Genomic DNA, 18063 nt, shown 5'->3' with positions numbered 1-18063 from the left:
CATCCCTTTCAATTTCCTCCCAGTCTTCTCAGAATTATCCTGAGCTGCAATGGGGGAGGCCAGGAGGAGAGCACCACCCAAGGTACTGCCTTGTACAGCTGATAAGATGCTTCCAAGGGCAGCTCAGACCAATTCCAGCCCTGCTGAGTAGTGCTTTCCACCACAAGCCCATCTGGATGGATTACCTTTCTCCAAGCTGCTCCCAGGTTCTCCCTTCCCACAAGCAGCTTCCCAGGACAACCAGGCTATATGATCTGTACCATAACATTCAAGCCCACAACATTCAAGCCCATGCCTGCTCTTTTCCTGAGTCCTCACACTGACCATCACACCAGTTCAGGGTCTCCTCTCTGTCCCCTCTCTCCTCTGGAGTTCAGCTTCCTGCTGCTCCAAGTCCTCTCCTTCTCACCACGTCTGCTCTCCCCTCCACCTCATACTTCCCATTTTAAAGCCCTTTTCCAGCGGCCCTTCACTCCCTGCCCCATCCTGCTCACCCCAACGCTGCCAGTGCTCATGCTGGGGATCTTTCCTTTGCTTCTTCTTACAGCTTTTTCTTATTTTAGGATAAAAATGAGAAAACAAAGCGACGCCGTGAAAACAGAGGAAAAAACAACACAGCAGAAATATTATTGGTGCTGTTTGGTCTTTCTGCCTGGTTGCTGTGCAAAAGCTTTTGAAAAAGAAGAAGATTTGAAGTTATAAAGGTGGCAGGGGAGCAGCAGGAGCTCTCCATCCCTGGGGTCATCCAAGAGCTCTGCGTTAGGCGCCCGGCTTAGTCATGATAGCCATGAACTCTGGCACAAACACTTCTGGCCTCGCTGGGGAATAGCCCTGAACTAAAACAAGATCTACACATTTCTGAGTCATGTGTTTCAAATGAAGCATTCCTGCCAGTTGAACTTGGAGGTCAGTAACTGACAGACCCAACGAGGGGAGCCAGCGTGAGCAGCCCCCCAAAGAGCCACGTTCAGCTCATTGCATCTCCATTTCACAGCATTTCCACACAATATCCTTCCTGCTACCTGTGCAGAACCTCCTGACAGCTTTTCTGCTGTGGCAGGAGGCACAGCAATGCTGACAGAGGAACATTTGATATGGAGGGAGATCATAGATGGGAAGCTGCTCAGAAAACCACTTGCAGTGTAAGAACATCTTTCCAAGCTGGCTTTAATTTCCATGCTCAAGACGCTCCCCAAGGTTTTTTCCACTTTAGTATCAACATCAGCAAGGGATAAATGTGTCCTCTAAAAGCCATTTGTGACTTCAATACAGACACTTGAGACAGAGCAGCACAAGCAAAACACCCCCATTTCTTCTCTGAGAAAGATTTATATCAGATAAAGTGTGTGCACAGCAGCCAGCAAACTGGGGTGTTGGTTTTTATTTTGAGGATGCATAAATAAGTGCTATGTAATACTTTCACTACACTGAGAGGTGACAAAATTACCATTGCCACCCACAAACTTGGCTTTTAAAAACGTGTATCCACCTAGTTCATATATTCTCAACAACCCAGCCCAGTAAACAACTTGGTTTTCCTTCCAACCTGAAAACCAGTGACAGTTTTGGAAAGGAGGACGTTAAATTAGAGGAACAAAATGTGTCTTGCTTCAACGACTCACCTGAGAATCTATTTTAATTAGTGCAATGTCTGATTTTTCATCAACATCTTTAATTTTGGCTTCATAGGTCTCTCCATTCTTCAGCTCCACCTTCACCCTGTTCTTGTTGGTGACCACGTGGGCGTTGGTGACTATCAGCCCATCCTCAGAGACAATGAACCCCGAGCCACTGGCAACAGGAACCTCCCTCTTGGAAAAAGGAAGTCTAAAAGACAAGGGAAATAGAAGATTTACTGCTGCAAGAAAGATGAAAGGTCACAAATAACTCCAAATAACACACAGCCAAAAGGAGTTTGGTGAGTTCTTAATGTTTTAAGATATCTGCTGTTACTCTCATTAAGAAGATAAAGCACGTCCATTACTTCAACTAATTATTTTTCCATGACTCTTAAATTATCCTTAATTCTTAAGCATGACAAATATTTATTATCTCAAAACCTCTTTGCTATTTCATACCATCCATCAACATTTCTGTCACACTGGCAGCTGTTTTCAAGAATTAAATCAAAAAAGAAAAAAAAAAATAAACCCAAGACTGGGCATCTTGTTTACTTGCGAAATAATTCAATGTGAACCACAGCAGGGGCGATCTTCTCCACCACATCTGCAATAAAGTTGTATTTGTGCCTCAGGCTGTTGGGATGTTCTTGGCCTGAAATAGAAACAGAGGACGTGTCATGAGTTCTTCAAGTGACTGCAGGAGGGTCATTGCAAAACACCTGAATTAAAAAAAGCTCTGAGTGGGTATCTTTCCCTTCCTTAAAAGTCGTCTGCAGCATGACCCTCGGCCCCAGATTTCCTCCCTGCTTCTCTGCACAGAGGTGGAGCGCTCCATCCTCAGGGAATGTGAATCCTCCTGGTGTGGGGTGCACCCCACTGGGCATGGGGCAGGGTGGGCTCACCCCTCTGTGGTGCCCAGGGATGGGGCACTGGAGGAGCACAGGGTTCATTCCCTGTCTGCACCGCCCACCCTCCCTCTGTGAAAGGGATTTTGTACTCAGATGCCTCCCTTGCTGCCCTCCTTTTCTGGATGGTCTACTTAGCCTGGATGGTCTTCCCAGATTAAACAAACCAGCTCTGTTCCTCTGCCAAAATACGCCTTCTTGCAGGGTTTTGAAGTCTCAGGCTGCTGCATTTGTAAAATGCCGAGGACACAGAGGTCCTGACCCCAGTGTGAGCCCTCAGCAGCTGCTGAGAAGGTTTAACTTGGGTACAAGGCTGGGCTTCCTTTCCCACCAGTGTCCCCACACAGCCTGACCCAGCCTGGCACCTACACGGGGAAGAACTTCCACACTCACACAACCCCACTTGCCACAGACTTGTTTTCTGAAAAATCCTTTCCTTAGGATTTTTGCTCCTGAGAAGCTGAGAGGCCTCAGGAACAAAATGTGAACAATGATTTGCTGCTGTGGGATGCAGCAGGTGGATCTGGGATGGGTCTCATGTGGTTGTTTCTAATTCATGGCCAATCTCAGTCCAGCTGTCCAGACTGTCTCAGTCAGAGACAAACCTTTGTTATTCATTCCTTTTCTATTCTTCCCTAACCTTCTGATGAAATAATTTCTTCTATTCTTTTAGTGTAATTTTAATATAATATATATCATAAAATAATAAATCAGCCTTCTGAACATGGAGTCAACTTTCTCATCTCTTCCCTCATCCTGGGACCCCTGTGTCCCAAATGGTGACCCCGAGTGAGGAAAGAACCACCACACCCACCCAAGGGGTCCTTCCCACCCGTGCCCCCTGAGGTCCATCAGCCCCACGGAGGGTGGATCCCACCCCAGGGCTGTAAAACAGATATGACAACACAATGGGAGCACACAGCTCTGCATTCCTGGGCAGTGCTGCAACAAAAGCTCACGGTCACTGAGTACTCAGCAGGGGCCAGTAGGATTTTCAAATGCCACTGGATACCCAACTCCCGCTGTGGCCAACAGAAAACCTGTCTGCACCAAGAGTTTAAAAATCTCTGGGAAAAAACTCACAATTCTGACACAGCTTCTCCTTCTCAAGCAGTTCAGGGGCCAAAACATTGCTTTGTAAAATTGGGGGCAGCTATGCAAATTGGGAACACCCCAAAGAGTTGTTTTCTATTCCTTCAGAGGCCAGAAACACCCTTTGCTTTCATTTCAGTTTTATCTGGTGCATCCATCTCCTGTTTGTTATACAGGCACAAGCCAAGCCTGTAACAGGCTTTCAGAGGAGTATTAATGTGTTGTGCTGCTCCCATCCCTCTTTGCCATTTGGCTTCTAAATCCCTGCAGAGATTAAAGCAATAAGCAGCTTGTGGATGCTGTAAGTGCCTTTGACGGTGCAAGAGGACGATTTATTTGCAGAATCATAGAAGGACTATGCCATAAACCTATCCCAACACCAAAACCCCAAATGCCCTCTGCTGTTGGAAGAAACAGAGAGGAAAACCATGCAAATTTTCAAGCACACACTGGAGGCAATAATGATTTGGGAACAAAATGCCCCTGCTATTAACACTAACCAGACACTGGTTTTATTCAGGGGTGAACGTGTTCCAGGTGACTTCCCAATGCCAACAGCACACGCTGTCCCTCGGGAGAGGGGTGCATGCTCCACCCAAACACCATCTGTCACTCAGGGACAGGTTTTTTTCCTTATTTATACCCTGTGAAACATCTCAAGGGCTTTTAAATGCAGCCAGTCCCAAGCAGCAGCCGCGGCAGGAGCAGCAAAACCCGCTGTGCTCTTTCAGAAGTGTTCATCTGCTTTGTGGAGCAGCAACATCCATCAGGAAACTTTAGTCCTCACCTCACTGTCTTCCTCAAGAGTATTCAGAGCTTTCTGATTTACTCATGAGCTGTTGCCCTTGGGCTTTCACCCCACAGAGGCAAAAGTGCTGGCTGATTGAGAAATATCAATTTACCAAACGAGTTGTATTCCCTGCTAGAAATATTCAGTATCAAACAAGCTGACAATTATCACAGGGACAGTTTTGGGAGACTGCTACAATAAGAAGTGCAGTCTGGAATTATCCACTAATAGGTGCTTGGACAGATTATCAGGTGGGATTAACGTGGTGCTGGGCTAAAATTCCACAGGGCACTGCTGCAGCCATGGATCTGCTTTTTGATCACTGCTTATAAAATGATTTCATCTCAGCTGCAATGCTGTAGACATCCAAAGGTCACATCCTGCCCTTGGGAAAATAAAAAGCTCCACGGATGAGGGAACTACACAGCTTTTTTTCATGCCTTCAATCTTTTTTGCTTTTAGCTATTGAAGAAGAAAAAGGATGCCTAGGCTGTACATGGTGAGACTGCTAATACCCCACCTCAGAGCTGCCTTCCCTTGGAACTGCAGCCCACAAAAGCCAGGATTTCAGAGGCAACAGTATTTTGTCCATGATCCACCCCCTCACACGGTCCCAAACTAAAGTGCAGAGCGAAAAAAAAAGTTCAGAATTTCCTCCTTTTGAAAAAGTTAGATAATAAATACTAATTCATGGCATACTGACCCAAAAAGCTCCCAGCAGCTGGCCACGCCTGCCTATTGCTTATGTATTAGGAATTCCTGCATTGTGTAACACAGTTTTGCAACTGCTCTTGAACCACTGCCCATTTAAATGGAAAACATACCTTTTTAAAGCAAAAAAACAACAGCCAAAGCACTGATCTTGATGGATTCATCCATGAATGTCAACAAATAATTCCTGTAAACCGGTCTTTACCATCAACATAAAATCTGAAGGCTGTAGTAAAAGTATTGATACATTGAAAATTTCTATTACCACTGAGATAGAGAATAATGGAGGGCCAATAAAAAAAGCTGAATTTTCTTTGGGATTACTGAGCTGCACATGGGGAGCTGGGAGCTGCACTGATCTTTCCTACAAGAAACCACCTCTGTGTGAAATTTTACCTAACATTTGAACCCAGGCCCAAAGGACCACGTGGAAGCTTAAATGGCCACAAAAACACCAACATTACAAATTTAATATGGGCAGATGCTCATCCCTCAACCACCACAGGGCAGTTTCAGCAGTGAAACTGAGAACTTCACCAGGTATACTTTCCTCTTCTCTCTTACACATCTATTTTCCAGCTGTAGCAATAGCTCAGGGCCTTTTAGTAGCAAATATATGTTTTTGGTTTTGGTTTGGGGTGGATTTTTTTTTTTTTTTTTGGTGGGGGTGGTGTTGTTTTGGTTTGTTTCTAAATCATTGAGAGTTAGGCTTGAATAAAGCTCAAGTTCCTAAATACCTTCAGGCTCTGATGTTCAAATCTTCCCAGACTGCTCCTCTTTCTATTTATATGCTGTGATTATTGTGTTTTGTAATGTTTTTATTGAACTATTGCACAATGCCCTAAATGCCCACGAGCACGGCTAAGAAACCTTTATTAATTACATTATAAAGATGATTGTTGTGAATTCAGTTAATGACAAAAAAACCCTCCAATATATAAATAGGTTATAGCATGAAAAATTCCCAAGGCAACTAATTCTTCAAGGACTTCAAAGGTGTGCTGGCTGCCAGCCCTGAAATGAGAAGGCAAATCTCTGCCAACTGGCATTAACAGGGCTAATAATCAGTAAACAGACTGCTAGGAGAGCAAGACAGAGTACCAAGCCATGAAAAAAAGCACACCCAGCTGTAAACAACTGAAGTAATTTGGTTTCATAAAGAGGAGCCAAAAAGCAAATTAAGATCTGGGTTCTGGTTAGGTCATTACTCAAAGTGGCATCGGTGCAATGATGCTCACGGCTCACACATGCTGCTTTGGGTGGTTATTTTGAGCTGAACTGAGGAGATGTTTGGAGATAGGAATCTCACCAAAGTGACCTCCCCAATTCTGCTGGGAGAGCTGTCTGTGCTCTGGGAGGGCTGCTCTTGGCATAGAGAAGGGAGCAGGTCTCCAAACAAAGCTTTGGGCACATCTCAGTAGACATGGGGGTTTTTCCCACCCAGTTTTCACCCCTTTTCAAAAAGGGGGTTTAGCTCTCCTTTCCACTGACTGAGGTGAGGAGCAAAACAATCATCCCATTTAAGGGGACTTTTTGTCCTTGGCATGATGAAAGGGGGGAAAAGGCACATCCCAGACACTCTCTGTGCCACCGTCGCTGAAGGGCTGCAGCTCCCGGGATAAATAAAGATATTAAACTGCCCAGGCTGCTGAAAATGGGTGAGATGATTTCCTCCTGCACTCACCACTTGTTCAGACACACACAGGGGTTTGCAAGCATGGCTTGGGCTGGGGATTCTCTGCAGAACGAAACCAAAAGAGCTGCAGCGCTCACGAAACCTCTGGGCTGCCAGAACCGGTGACTACTGACACAAACCACAAACCAAGTTTTGCTTGGAGAGCTTCCACCTTCCCAAATAAAACTCCAGCCACTGGTGTTTGTACAAACTTCCATTCATGCCATAAAAGCCTCCAAACCTCTGACTATGGAGACAAAAAAACTCCAGCAAAGGTGTTCAGCTCACCGAAAACGGGGGGATCAGCAAGCCCTGCTGGAGAGAGACAAGGGAAAAGTGTGGGAACCTGCTGCCACACTTTCTTGTTTTAAATTACAGAAAGCTGCAAGCCTAAATATTCCACTTCCTATTCAAGGATAAGTTGTGTAATTCACCAGAAAAAGGGTATTACGCAATGAAAACAGTAAGAAAATAAGGAACAACACTCGAGGTGTCACAGGCAATTTGCTCAAGGGCAGCTCTTAGGTCATTGGAGGGAATTTTGAGAGGTCTAAACCACAGCACCTTGTTAATACAGGTGCTATTGCATCAGTTATTTTTCCCCCTGTATAATCCATGCAGAAACTCAAGACACCTCACAGATTTCTGGGAGGAAAGTCTGCGTTACTGTGACGTCCCTGAAAAAGCAAAAATACTTTCATAGCCCTAAATAATGGTAAAATAAAATGCTTGAAATCTCTCCAAACAGTAAACTGCACAAATCTGGTCTTCATTTAAAATATTTCCTGTAGCAAGAACCACTGCAAGATTAAAGTGAGGATTTCAAGTGAAATTGCTATTTGGCATAAATGCACACGTGCAAAGGGAAACTAAAGTCCATTTTCATCACCATAATATTTAGATGATCAATTCCTTCTTGGCAGTCTTTAACAAGGACTTTGTATTTTCCCTGCTAATCCAAAAGCAGAAACTCATTCATTTTAATCACTGATTTTAAACAAAGATCTGCCAAGCTAAACAAAACAGGGGATCTACAGAAAGTTCATAGAACAGAACAGCTCTCAAATTAATGGTAACACAGGACAGATTTCAGAGCAATGTGTGGTTGCTCATAGAACAAAAGAACGTCTGAGCAACAAAATAAAGGTGAAAAAACTTCACATTTTAATTGATACTCTACCCATTCACTACTGGCCACAAATTAATGCTTGCCCTGAGAAGAGCTTGGAAAGGAGAGGTATTGAGAATCCAGTTGTAGGAATAAGTGAAAGCAGATGTTGGCAACACAAGAATGTTAGAAGAATATCTGATGTCCCGTTCCTGGAAGCGTCCAAGGCCAGGTTGAACAGGACTTGGAGCATCCTGGGATGGTGGAAGGTGTCCCTGCCCATGGCAGGGGGTGGAATGAGGTGCATTTTAAGGTCCCTTCCAAGCCAGACCACTCTGTGATAGTAAGAATTATCAAGTTACATGGAGAGAATGACAAAAAGAGTTATTGTGTATTTATAAAGCAACAACAAAAAGTATTTTAATGAAATTGCAAAGCAAAGCCTTCCGAGAACTTTGGTCCATCCTCTCTAGTCCAGCTCCTTTCCTAGTGGGAATCAGACCTCTTTGACATCCAGTGGCAAGGCTGTTCAGGATGTTCTTGCCACTGAAATTGGTCAATAGCCAAGTTACTTATGTAACATTCCCACAGCTTTCTTCTAGGAAGTTCCTATATAATTTCAGATTTACACTTCCATTTTTAGCCAAACAGGAGCTTTTCCTACCACTTACCTACAAGGCAGAGTAAGTGGGAAGTTAATCAGACCCAGAACATCTTTGCTACAGCTCAGCTGCTGAATTACTGTAGGTCACAGGACTGGAAGGCTCTGCAGAGAAGGACTGCCCTGGATGGGTACATCCTGGTCCAAGCTGTGCTACTCAGTCTCCATGCAACTTGTAAAAAGCAATTTGTGCTTCAGTGTCTTAGATTCAGCTCTAAAATGGGCATAACCCTATTTTATCTGATTGGAACAATCTCAGGCCTTAGCAACCCTTGCAGAACCTCACAGGGAGAAAATATGTATATAAAAACTCTCAGGAATGCCAGAAATTCCTTTATAAACCAAGTGCACTGGCTTGAGTGCAAAACAGACTCACAGTTATAGCAGCAAGGAACAAAAACCACCAGACTTTTGAGCTGATGAGGCTCAAAAGCAACTGGGTGTCAGGCAGGAATCCAGGGAGGAGCGACAGCTCCATCTAAAACAACAGGAAACTGCAATTCCTTCTGTAAACAGAGTGGTGAGGGGGAGGAAACCCAGCTGGGGATAAACAGGGAAGGGAAAAGGAAAGGAAAAAAAAAGGAAAAAAAAAAAGGAAAGGAAAAATGAAAGGAAAAAAAAAAGGAAAGGAAAAATGAAAGGAAAGGAAAAAGGAAAGGGGAAAGGAAAGGGGAAAGGAAAGGAAAAAGAAAAGGAAAGAGGAAAGAGGAAAGAGGAAAGAGGAAAGGGGAAAGGGGAAAGGGGAAAGGGGAAAGGGGAAAGGGGAAAGGGGAAAGGGGAAAGGGGAAAGGGGAAAGGGGAAAGGGGAAAGGGGAAAGGGGAAAGGGGAAAGGGGAAAGGGGAAAGGGGAAAGGGGAAAGGGGAAAGGGGAAAGGGGAAAGGGGAAAGGGGAAAGGGGAAAGGGGAAAGGGGAAAGGGGAAAGGGGAAAGGGGAAAGGGGAAAGGAAAGGAAAGGAAAGGAAAGGAAAGGAAAGGAAAGGAAAGGAAAGGAAAGGAAAGGAAAGGAAAGGAAAGGAAAGGAAAGGAAAGGAAAGGAAAGGAAAGGAAAGGAAAGGAAAGGAAAGGAATGACAATGGCACAGAGCTCTGGTGGCAGTGCCAGCAGTGCCCTGCACAGGCAGCAGGAGCAGCATGAGCAGGGAGATGCTCAGGCACATGGAATAAAGGTGAAGAACAATTCAGAGCAAGGGCAAAGAGTGCTAAGCTGGAAAATATCATTAAGAAAATGTAATTCCAGCAGCCCTGTCTGAGCTGGAAGCACTAAGAAATGTAAGTCAGGTAGTTATGGAAAAGAGTCTGCCTCATTTCCTGCAGACAGAGGAACAGAATATTTCAGCCAACAGGTTAAAGCAGACAATTCTCTTCTCTGCAGAAGGCTGAAAATACAACAGATGAGTCAGGAATAATTTCTCCTCTCCTTTTTTTTCAGCCCTGCTCAGTTTGTGTCCCTTCCAAGCTGGGTCATCATCCTGCTTTACCTCCCAGCTCCAACTCAGTGCAGGCAGAGAACCAGCAAAATAACCTCAAAACTCCCATGAAGTACCAAGGACATGGTAATGACGTGGTAATTCCTATAGCCCACATGTAACCAGCAGCTGCCCGATCTCGAGAGCTCCTCCTGAAATTATAAACCCATTAAGATCTCATTTTAAGTATGTGAGAAACTTTCACACTGCATCTTCAGAAGAAATCCCTGCTTAAGAGAGGCTTAGCTTTTATTTCCAGGAACCCTGGTATGAAGACACCAGGGAATAAAAACAAGTTCTTGTTTTCATGCTTCTTAAACTTCTCTCTAGCCTAAAAAAAAACCTCTTAAGGGGAAAGCCTATAAAAAGCTTCCTAAGATGCTGCTTTTCTGCAGCTGGAGGAGGCATTGATTTCCCTGCTTCTCTGTGGCAGGACTTAGGAGAGACATGGAGTTGATACTAATAGGGATCAAATCTATAGGAAAAAAATTAGATAGAAAGCCCTCAGAGCAGTAATAAAACAGACATCACTCCTGCTCTGGGGTGTTGTAATTGTACACTGAACCCAGCATAATTACATTGCAAAAGCCTCAATAGCCTGAAAAATCTGTCAGCCTTTGGCAGTATTTTCTACATCTGTCTCAAGAATCACTCCAAGACCACCCAGATTTGTTTTAATGCAGCCATCAGAAATCAGTGAGTGGCTGGGAAATGGACCTGGGGTGATGGGGATGCTCCTTCTGCCACCCTACCTGGGGAGCAGCATAAGGGGGTGGCACTGCCACTGGTCAGGCAGCCACTGTCACACAGCCCTGCTGCTCCTGTAGCTCCTCAGGAGAGGTTCAAAGGACAGCAGGTCTCTGTTTCACTCTCTCAAATATGCATTTTTTAAAGATATTTTAGAGTCCTGATTATTATATTCCCTGCTCCCCTATCAAGAGCAGCTATTTAAATATCGATATTCTTATCCCCACACCTATCCTGCTTTATTTTATGGACCATCTGAGCATTTTTCATATTTATAAGTGGCTTCTGCTTGCCCTCTTTCAGTGTCTGAATACAAAAGAAAACAAGGGTTTGCCAAGCTTTACCTTCATAGATTGAGGTCTACACAGAGATAAAGGGCAGACATTCCAAACAGTGCCTGTGCTGTCCTGGAAAAAGGAGTGAATCATCCCTTCACCACCACAAATGTTGGAGCATGAGATTCCTGGGGGGTTGTGTTTATTTTGGGGGTGGGATGGTGGGAGGGGAGAGACTTGTTTGGGTTTCTCTTCCTTCCTAGTGCTTGGTGCACCCACTCCTTCCCTCCTCCAAGGGGAATTTCTGCAGAAGCAGATCGACAGATCATCGATGCTGTTGGCAGGGCAAAGCCAAAGCTGCAGCCTGAAACTTTGAGAAATAGAGTAATGGAAAAGAAAAGCAATGGAAAATGGAGCAGCAATGCTGGCAAGGTGCAGGAAACTGAGCAGGGGCTCATGAAAGCTCAGTTTGCTCTCAGCTCTGCTGCTGGCTGACCTTGAGTGAAGCTCTTTATCTTTCCCTGCCCTAGATTCACTATCTGTGAAACGGGGCAATGGCAGTGGCCTCTGGAAAAATATTGAGAGCTCCTCCTAATGTTACCCTCTGCTACAGAAAATATTTCAAATTTTAGACCACTGGGTAACTTCTGTGCATGGCTGCCAGATTTACTAAGCATTATTTTATCCACTAGTTGTCTGGCAACAAAACTCCCAGTGCTACCAGAAACATTTTAAGCACCACAGCTCTGTCTCACTGGGATTTCCAGCAGCAATTCTGCAAAAGGGGATGTAGGAATTATTCACTGCACATCCCTCTCCCATGTCTCACCAAAAAAAAAAAAAAAAAAAAAAAGGCTTTACAACAGCAAGGAGATGGAAAGACTGAGAAACCCTGATGGGGAAAAAGTGACAGAGACAAGAATGAGGTTTGGTTAACCAATACCACACAGAGTTCTAATGGCACTGCTTGCAGTGACAGGGCCAGCTACCAGCCTGCAGGAAAGGCAGAGAGAGGAAAATGCATCTGCTCACACATGGAACACACATTTTGGTTTGTTTTCCCACTTTTTTCCTCCAGAAAGAAGCTCCTGGCAGAGCACTTGTAACAAATTGCACAACTCAGCTGACCTCCAACCCTATCAGTGCACCAGGGTGCCTGATGTTAACCCAGAGATTCAAGAGCTGCTCTGCCTGCCTGCGTAATTCACCTCCAGTTGCTAAAACGTGGTAGCAAAGATCTCCTCAGTTCATTAAACTTTAAAATAACCACTCACCTGTGTCTTGTCTCACAGGTTTAAGATATTATAACTCTCCTGGTACCTAAGGTCAACATCCATTAGTAAAAGATCAATTATTTTATAGCCCTTTGATATAAGGGAGTGGAGGTTATTTTTTTAGTAATATTCTTCTCTTTGAAGCAGGACAACTTGGGAATCACAATGACCTGCACACAGAAGGCAAAATAAAGTCTTTTATTCCACATCCTGAACACAGCCTCCAAAATAATGTCAGGTATTCACTTGGGCCCAGCTACAAAGGCAGTGGGACTCAGAGCCAAGTGCAGCCAGGGATCCTGGAGTGGCTGTATTTACAACACAAGTCCCATGGTACCCCAGTTTCTATTTCCTACCTTGCTTTCTTTCACTCCAAGTACACATAAATTCACATTTGAAAAATATTTTCCAGCTTCTCCTATTTCTTGGGCGGCAGAGCCTGAGAGCTGCTCAGGATCTGCTGCCTCCCTCACATCCTAACAACACTCCTGCTGCTTACTCATGGCCTCAAGTATTCCTGCCCAGTCCACAGGTACCTTTAAATTTCAAAGCCCAGAAGATGAAAGGATTGAATCTTTCCTTGTTCCAAATCTGTGTTTACTGACTTGACTGTTTGAAGTCTGGAGACTGCAAAATTACTGCCTGCTCCTCAGGAAGGAAATCTAGATGTGGAGAGGAGAAAAGGTGAGCTGCTTCTGACAAACCACTTCTTACAGTTGCCTCCTCTCTGAGCTGAATACTTGGCTTTGGAAAAGCTTTTTAATCCCACACTTGGGAATTGGTGCTCTTCTGGAAAGATGTTGCTATTTATTTCCATTGCCTTCAGCTGCCTCTTCATTCCCTCCCTCCCTTCTCCTGCTGCTGCAAAATAGACTGAGGAGAAGTTGGAAAAGAATGATGTTCAGACCACCCAAACAGCAACTGGGGGAGGAGGTTTTATTATTGTTATTTGTGCGCTCAGACCCTAAAAACCTGCTCCTCCTGGGTCATTTTTAATGGGCTTGGCACGTGCCAAGCAACCTGCCAAAGTCTCCCAACACTTCTTCAGCACACAAATAACAATAATAAAACCACCACCGTGTGCCTGTCATTATCTTCGGGGAAGCAGCCGAAAGCCTTGTTCATAACAACAGTATCAACTTCCCTCTTGATAAATATCTGGCCGAGTTCCCAACCTTCACAGAGCTCCCAGCTGAGCTTCTCTCCCTGCCCTGGGTATCCCTCGCTGCCAGGCTGAGCAGGGGCAGGCACAGGAAGGCAGGCAGGTCCCTCTGCTGCCCATCCCCTGCGCACTGAGCTCACTCTCAGGCTGCTCTAGAAGGACTCAGCAAGGACAAATGGTTATTGACCACAGAGGTCCTTCCCTCCTGCCAGATAATGACACAGAGGCACTTGGATGCCTGCTGCATTTCAAAACACAAAGTCAGGCACTTTGCAAGAAACTGAGTTTTTTGGGTTTTTTTTTGCTTCCCCCTCGCTGTGTGTAGAATGGGAAGAGTAGCCAAGCCTGTGTCTCAGTGATACACAGCTTTTAGAATGAGGGTTACCCCTCACCTCTGCCTTCTCCCCAGGCAGTCCAGCTGGAATGACCTGCTTAATCCAAGCCATGAGAGCTCCCATCAAACCCCAGATGTGACATCATGGTGAGAGCATGCTTGGGACAGATGTCAGAGCCACCTGTGACAGATGCCAGCAGGCTGAGGGCTGCTGAGCTCACTGAGATACCACATTAGACATGGCAAACCTAATAAAAATATGAAAACATAGAAAACCAGCTCAAAGCCAGGCAGAAAGTAGTGAGAAATGGAGAGCAAACACAAGGAATGTTCTCCTTCCTCAGGTTAAGGAGGAAAGGACAAATGCAGGTTAGTTTAGATTTTACAGTGTGAGGAACACTACATGGACAGAAGGGCACACTGTCCCAAAAAGCCTGCCAGCACTTGTGGGAAAAACGAGGAAGGGAATAAAGCCTGGTTTAGGTTGTGTGCTGAGCCCTCTTCCCTTGGTCAGCAGGAGGTATTTAAGGCCACCAAAAACATATTTGCAGAAGAAAAAGAAAACATCCTGCCAGCATGCTGAACCTCACCACTGAACATCGAGGTCTCGTGGCTGTGACCTCGCTCCTGGGCGTGGGATGCTCTGACACAGCCACAGTCTCTGCCCAGGGGACATTCACCTCTCTGTGCCTCTGTGCTCTGCACCAGCACACACAGAGCTGCAGCAGCCCTGGCTCTGCAGGCCTGAACATCCCCTGATGGAAAGGGGAGATTTCTCCAGTGGCAGCTGCAGCTCAGCAGCCCTGGCAGTGGTTCTGCTGCCACAGCACAGCTGGACACTGCTGGGAGGGGCTGGAGTTTTTTAAGGCTCATTTTGCATAGGGAATCATCCCCCTTCTGGACACAGACCCACAGCAACCTGCTCCTGCCTCTACTGCATCCCCTCAAACTCTGCTGGTGTTTGAAGATTCCCTGGGAATCACTGATGGACAAAATTCCAGACTGTAGGAGATGAAAACTGAAAATGACAGAAAGTTTTATTTTAAGTAATATACACAGCATTGTACTTGACCAGCTACTGAAATAGTGTGAAGTTTAAAAACAACTACAAAAAGTGCTTTCCAAACCCTTTCTCTATGTTCTCATTCCTTTGTTTCCCAAGGCTGTTGCATTGTATTGACCGAATTATTTACATGGGTGTGTTACTATGAAAAAAATGGCTAGAGACAACTCAATCTTTAGGTAGAAAAAGCACTCCTGATGATGAACTCAAAATAAAATTAAAAATTAACTACTTTAAGGGGCCAAATATTAGGCAATGCTTTTTCAAAACATCGATTCAAGCACTTTACAGCCTACTTTCCACCCCTTTTTATTTCGGTTCTCTACATATGAAAAAAAAGCTTTGCTGGTAGCAATGTTTGCTCTCGTCCAGGGATAAACATGTGCCACTGGTTGGCTTCTCCAGCACTTTCTTTTTGTTCCAGAGGTGCAACAGGGCAAAATGATTGTCTGGAATTACTCCTGATGGATCTACAACAGCAGAGCTTTCCCAGCCAGGGACTCTGTGCAGCCCGTGCATTTTCTGTAGCCCCCACCAGAGGCACGTATTGCTCCCAGCTCAAACACAGCCCCAATTCTGCAAACGTTCAGCAGAAAAGGCTGAGAAAACAATATTGGTTTCATGAATCGAGAATAAAAATCACAAGGCATTGTCTTACACTGGGCATCAGGAAACCGTGGGGTGAAAAGTTTGATTGTCTCCAGTGACAGCAAATGCCAGCAACGTGCCATGGAGAACAACACAGCTCTGACACCGAGGGGACAGCCAGGGGTACAAAAAAATTGATTGTGTTGACACTAAAGCTGAGAGCTTGATCTGTAGGCTGAGCACACAGCCTGTACATCGGAGTGTTTTTCTGCTGGAGAGATGATGGCTAAGTGTAGAAAAAGATGTGTTTTAAAAGAAAGGAAGCCCAGAAATGATACAATTTATACCAAAATAATTAATTCTCACTAAAACAGCGCTGACTTACTAAAAAGTGACTACCACTTCAGAAATAAAGGCTTAATTCATGCTAATTGTTACACGTTACCCTCTAATGGTGCTGAACGGCTTGGAAGGGATACAGAGCCTCGGCTTACGGGGTTTAATCCAGCCCGTATTAGGGGCTGCGTTTTGTGACGATCATCCCCGGCTCATCCCAGCTCGGCTTTGCCCCGCTTGGTGTCACATCCTGCACCCACCGCTCCTACCGCACCGAACACTTCACCGGGCTGCTCAGCCCAGCCGCTCCGACACCGTTTCGTAACCCGGCAATGCCTCTTTACTCCTCTTTTCCAAATAATTTGCATCCGTCCTGCACTCTGAGTACCCACATTACATTTGTCTGACTGCGCTGACAACTAAAGAACGCTGAAGGAGAAACGCCACGCATTGTTACTTCTCAGTGGCCATCTCCATCCTTAACAAACCTCAAAAAATACAAACACAAAAGTCTAGGCTGAGCTTAACACGCTGTTAACAGGCTTCTCCCTTTCCAGCGAGTCTTTTATTAATCAGAGCGCAACTGCTAAGCCGGGCCAAGGCAGGCAGCAGCCTGCTCTGCCCACCCCTTTGCTCCATCACATCCGAACGGCTCCTGCATTCCTGGCTTTATTCCCCGGGGCATTTCCCTGTGACAAAGCCGGGTCGGGAGAGCGCTCGAATTATTTCTCCGAACTTTGCTGCAGGCGCATCGCCGGCCCCGGCTCCGCAGCCGTACCCTCTGCTCAGGGTTTGCAGCAGTTTCCCCCAGTTTCGAGCCCGGCATCACCCTGGGGGGGATGTGGGAGATAACTTTAAATCGGGTATAGGATGATTCACCCCCCTGCACTCGGCAGCCGCTGCCAAACCTCATTCCTGCTCCGGTTCCTCGCTGAGCCGGAGCGGCCGGGTTGAGCCGCGGCCAAGCCCCGTCTCCGGCTCCTCTCCGGTCCCTCCTCTCCGGTCCCGGCCGGGGAACCGCATCCAGACCCGGCATGAGGATGCCGTGGCCGAACCTCCGCGCATCCCCCGCGCCCCGGGCCATCCCCCCGCGCATCCTCACCCTGCCCGCAGGCTCCGCGCTGGATGGCGATGATGGGCGGCTGCCGGAGGCGCTCGGCGCGGCGGCTGGCGGCCCGCAGCTGGCAGTGGCTGGCGTAGGTGACCGCATCGCTGCCGCACACGGGCTCGCTGCTGGTGCACTGGCAGCGCCCCGCGGCCGCCCGCTTGCGCACGGTGGCCGAGGCGGGCACGGCTCCGGGCGGCAGCACGCACTGCAGCCCCTCTCCGCAGGGCGGCCCCGCGCCCCCGCACGCCTCGCCCTCCTCCGCGCCGCACACGCGGCAGCAGCCGCAGGCGTCCAGCACGGGCCCGCCGGGGCAGGCTGCGGGCAGCGCCGGGCACCGAGACCGATCGCAGCGCTCGGGGCAGGCGGGCTGAGGCGCGGCCAGCAGCGACGGCAGCGCGGAGGGCAGCAGGGCCGCCAGCAGCAGCGTCCAGCCCCGCAGCGGCATCGCGGCGGCTCCGGGGCGGCGAGCGCGGTGAGCGCGCCGGGGGCCGGGCGGCCGCTTTAAGGGAGACGCGGCGGGGCGGGGCGGGACCGCGGGCACGGCCCCCCCCGGGCCGGGACACCCCTACACCGCCCCCCCGGGACGGCGACATCCCCTCGGGACAGAGACATTCCCCCCGGGACAGCCGGAGGTCCGGCGCTGCGGGGAACTTGGCGGTGAAAGCACCGAAATGGCCGCCGGCGATTAAGATCGGGGGAAAGGCTGATAAGGCGCTCCTGCGAACCAGGTGAGGGGGATGTGAACGCTTCCCCACCTCGGGAATTACGGGAAAGCAATCCGAAGTAAGCACCGATAAAGTTTCCGGCTGATAAGGGGATGGGGGGAGTCGGTGCCGTGGTGGAAGGAGCGTAGGATACATCCATTCTATGGAAATGTGGGCAAATATCAGACAATTTATATCCATATCAATTCCCCCAGGGAATGGCCGGTGTTCCCGTGAGATCCCCGGCTCGGGAGGGCGCGGGAGGCGCTGGCCGGTACCCGAGGGATGGGAGGAAGGATGGGAGGAATGGAAGGATGCTCCCGAGCCTTCTGCTCGGCCCCGAGCTGCGCCCGACACGCTCAGAGCCGCAGGGCGAGGTGGATACCAGCAATTAGCACAAGGTTGATCAACCGAAATAATAATAGGGAAAAAAAAAAAAAAAG

At 47.3% G+C, this 18063-nt stretch overlaps 1 protein-coding gene across 1 annotated transcript in view; it reads right to left on the bottom strand.

Annotated features, from left to right (window-relative positions):
- HTRA1 (HtrA serine peptidase 1) overlaps positions 1-17374 on the bottom strand; it is a 32892-nt gene extending 15518 nt beyond the window's left edge. Inside the window, exons 1-3 of the mRNA XM_084210335.1 lie at positions 16911-17374; positions 2175-2274; positions 1623-1827 (exon numbers count right to left, since the gene is read on the bottom strand). Of these exons, the coding sequence (XP_084066461.1) occupies positions 1623-1827; positions 2175-2274; positions 16911-17361 (756 nt within the window). The 5' untranslated portion in view covers positions 17362-17374. The remainder of the gene's footprint in view (positions 1-1622; positions 1828-2174; positions 2275-16910) is intronic.
- Positions 17375-18063: the final 689 nt, after the last annotated feature.

Source organism: Fringilla coelebs (genome assembly GCF_963513975.1).
Source record: "Fringilla coelebs genome assembly, chromosome: 8".
Taxonomy (NCBI): domain Eukaryota; kingdom Metazoa; phylum Chordata; class Aves; order Passeriformes; family Fringillidae; genus Fringilla; species Fringilla coelebs.
This window is presented reverse-complemented; position numbering and strand designations above follow the sequence as displayed.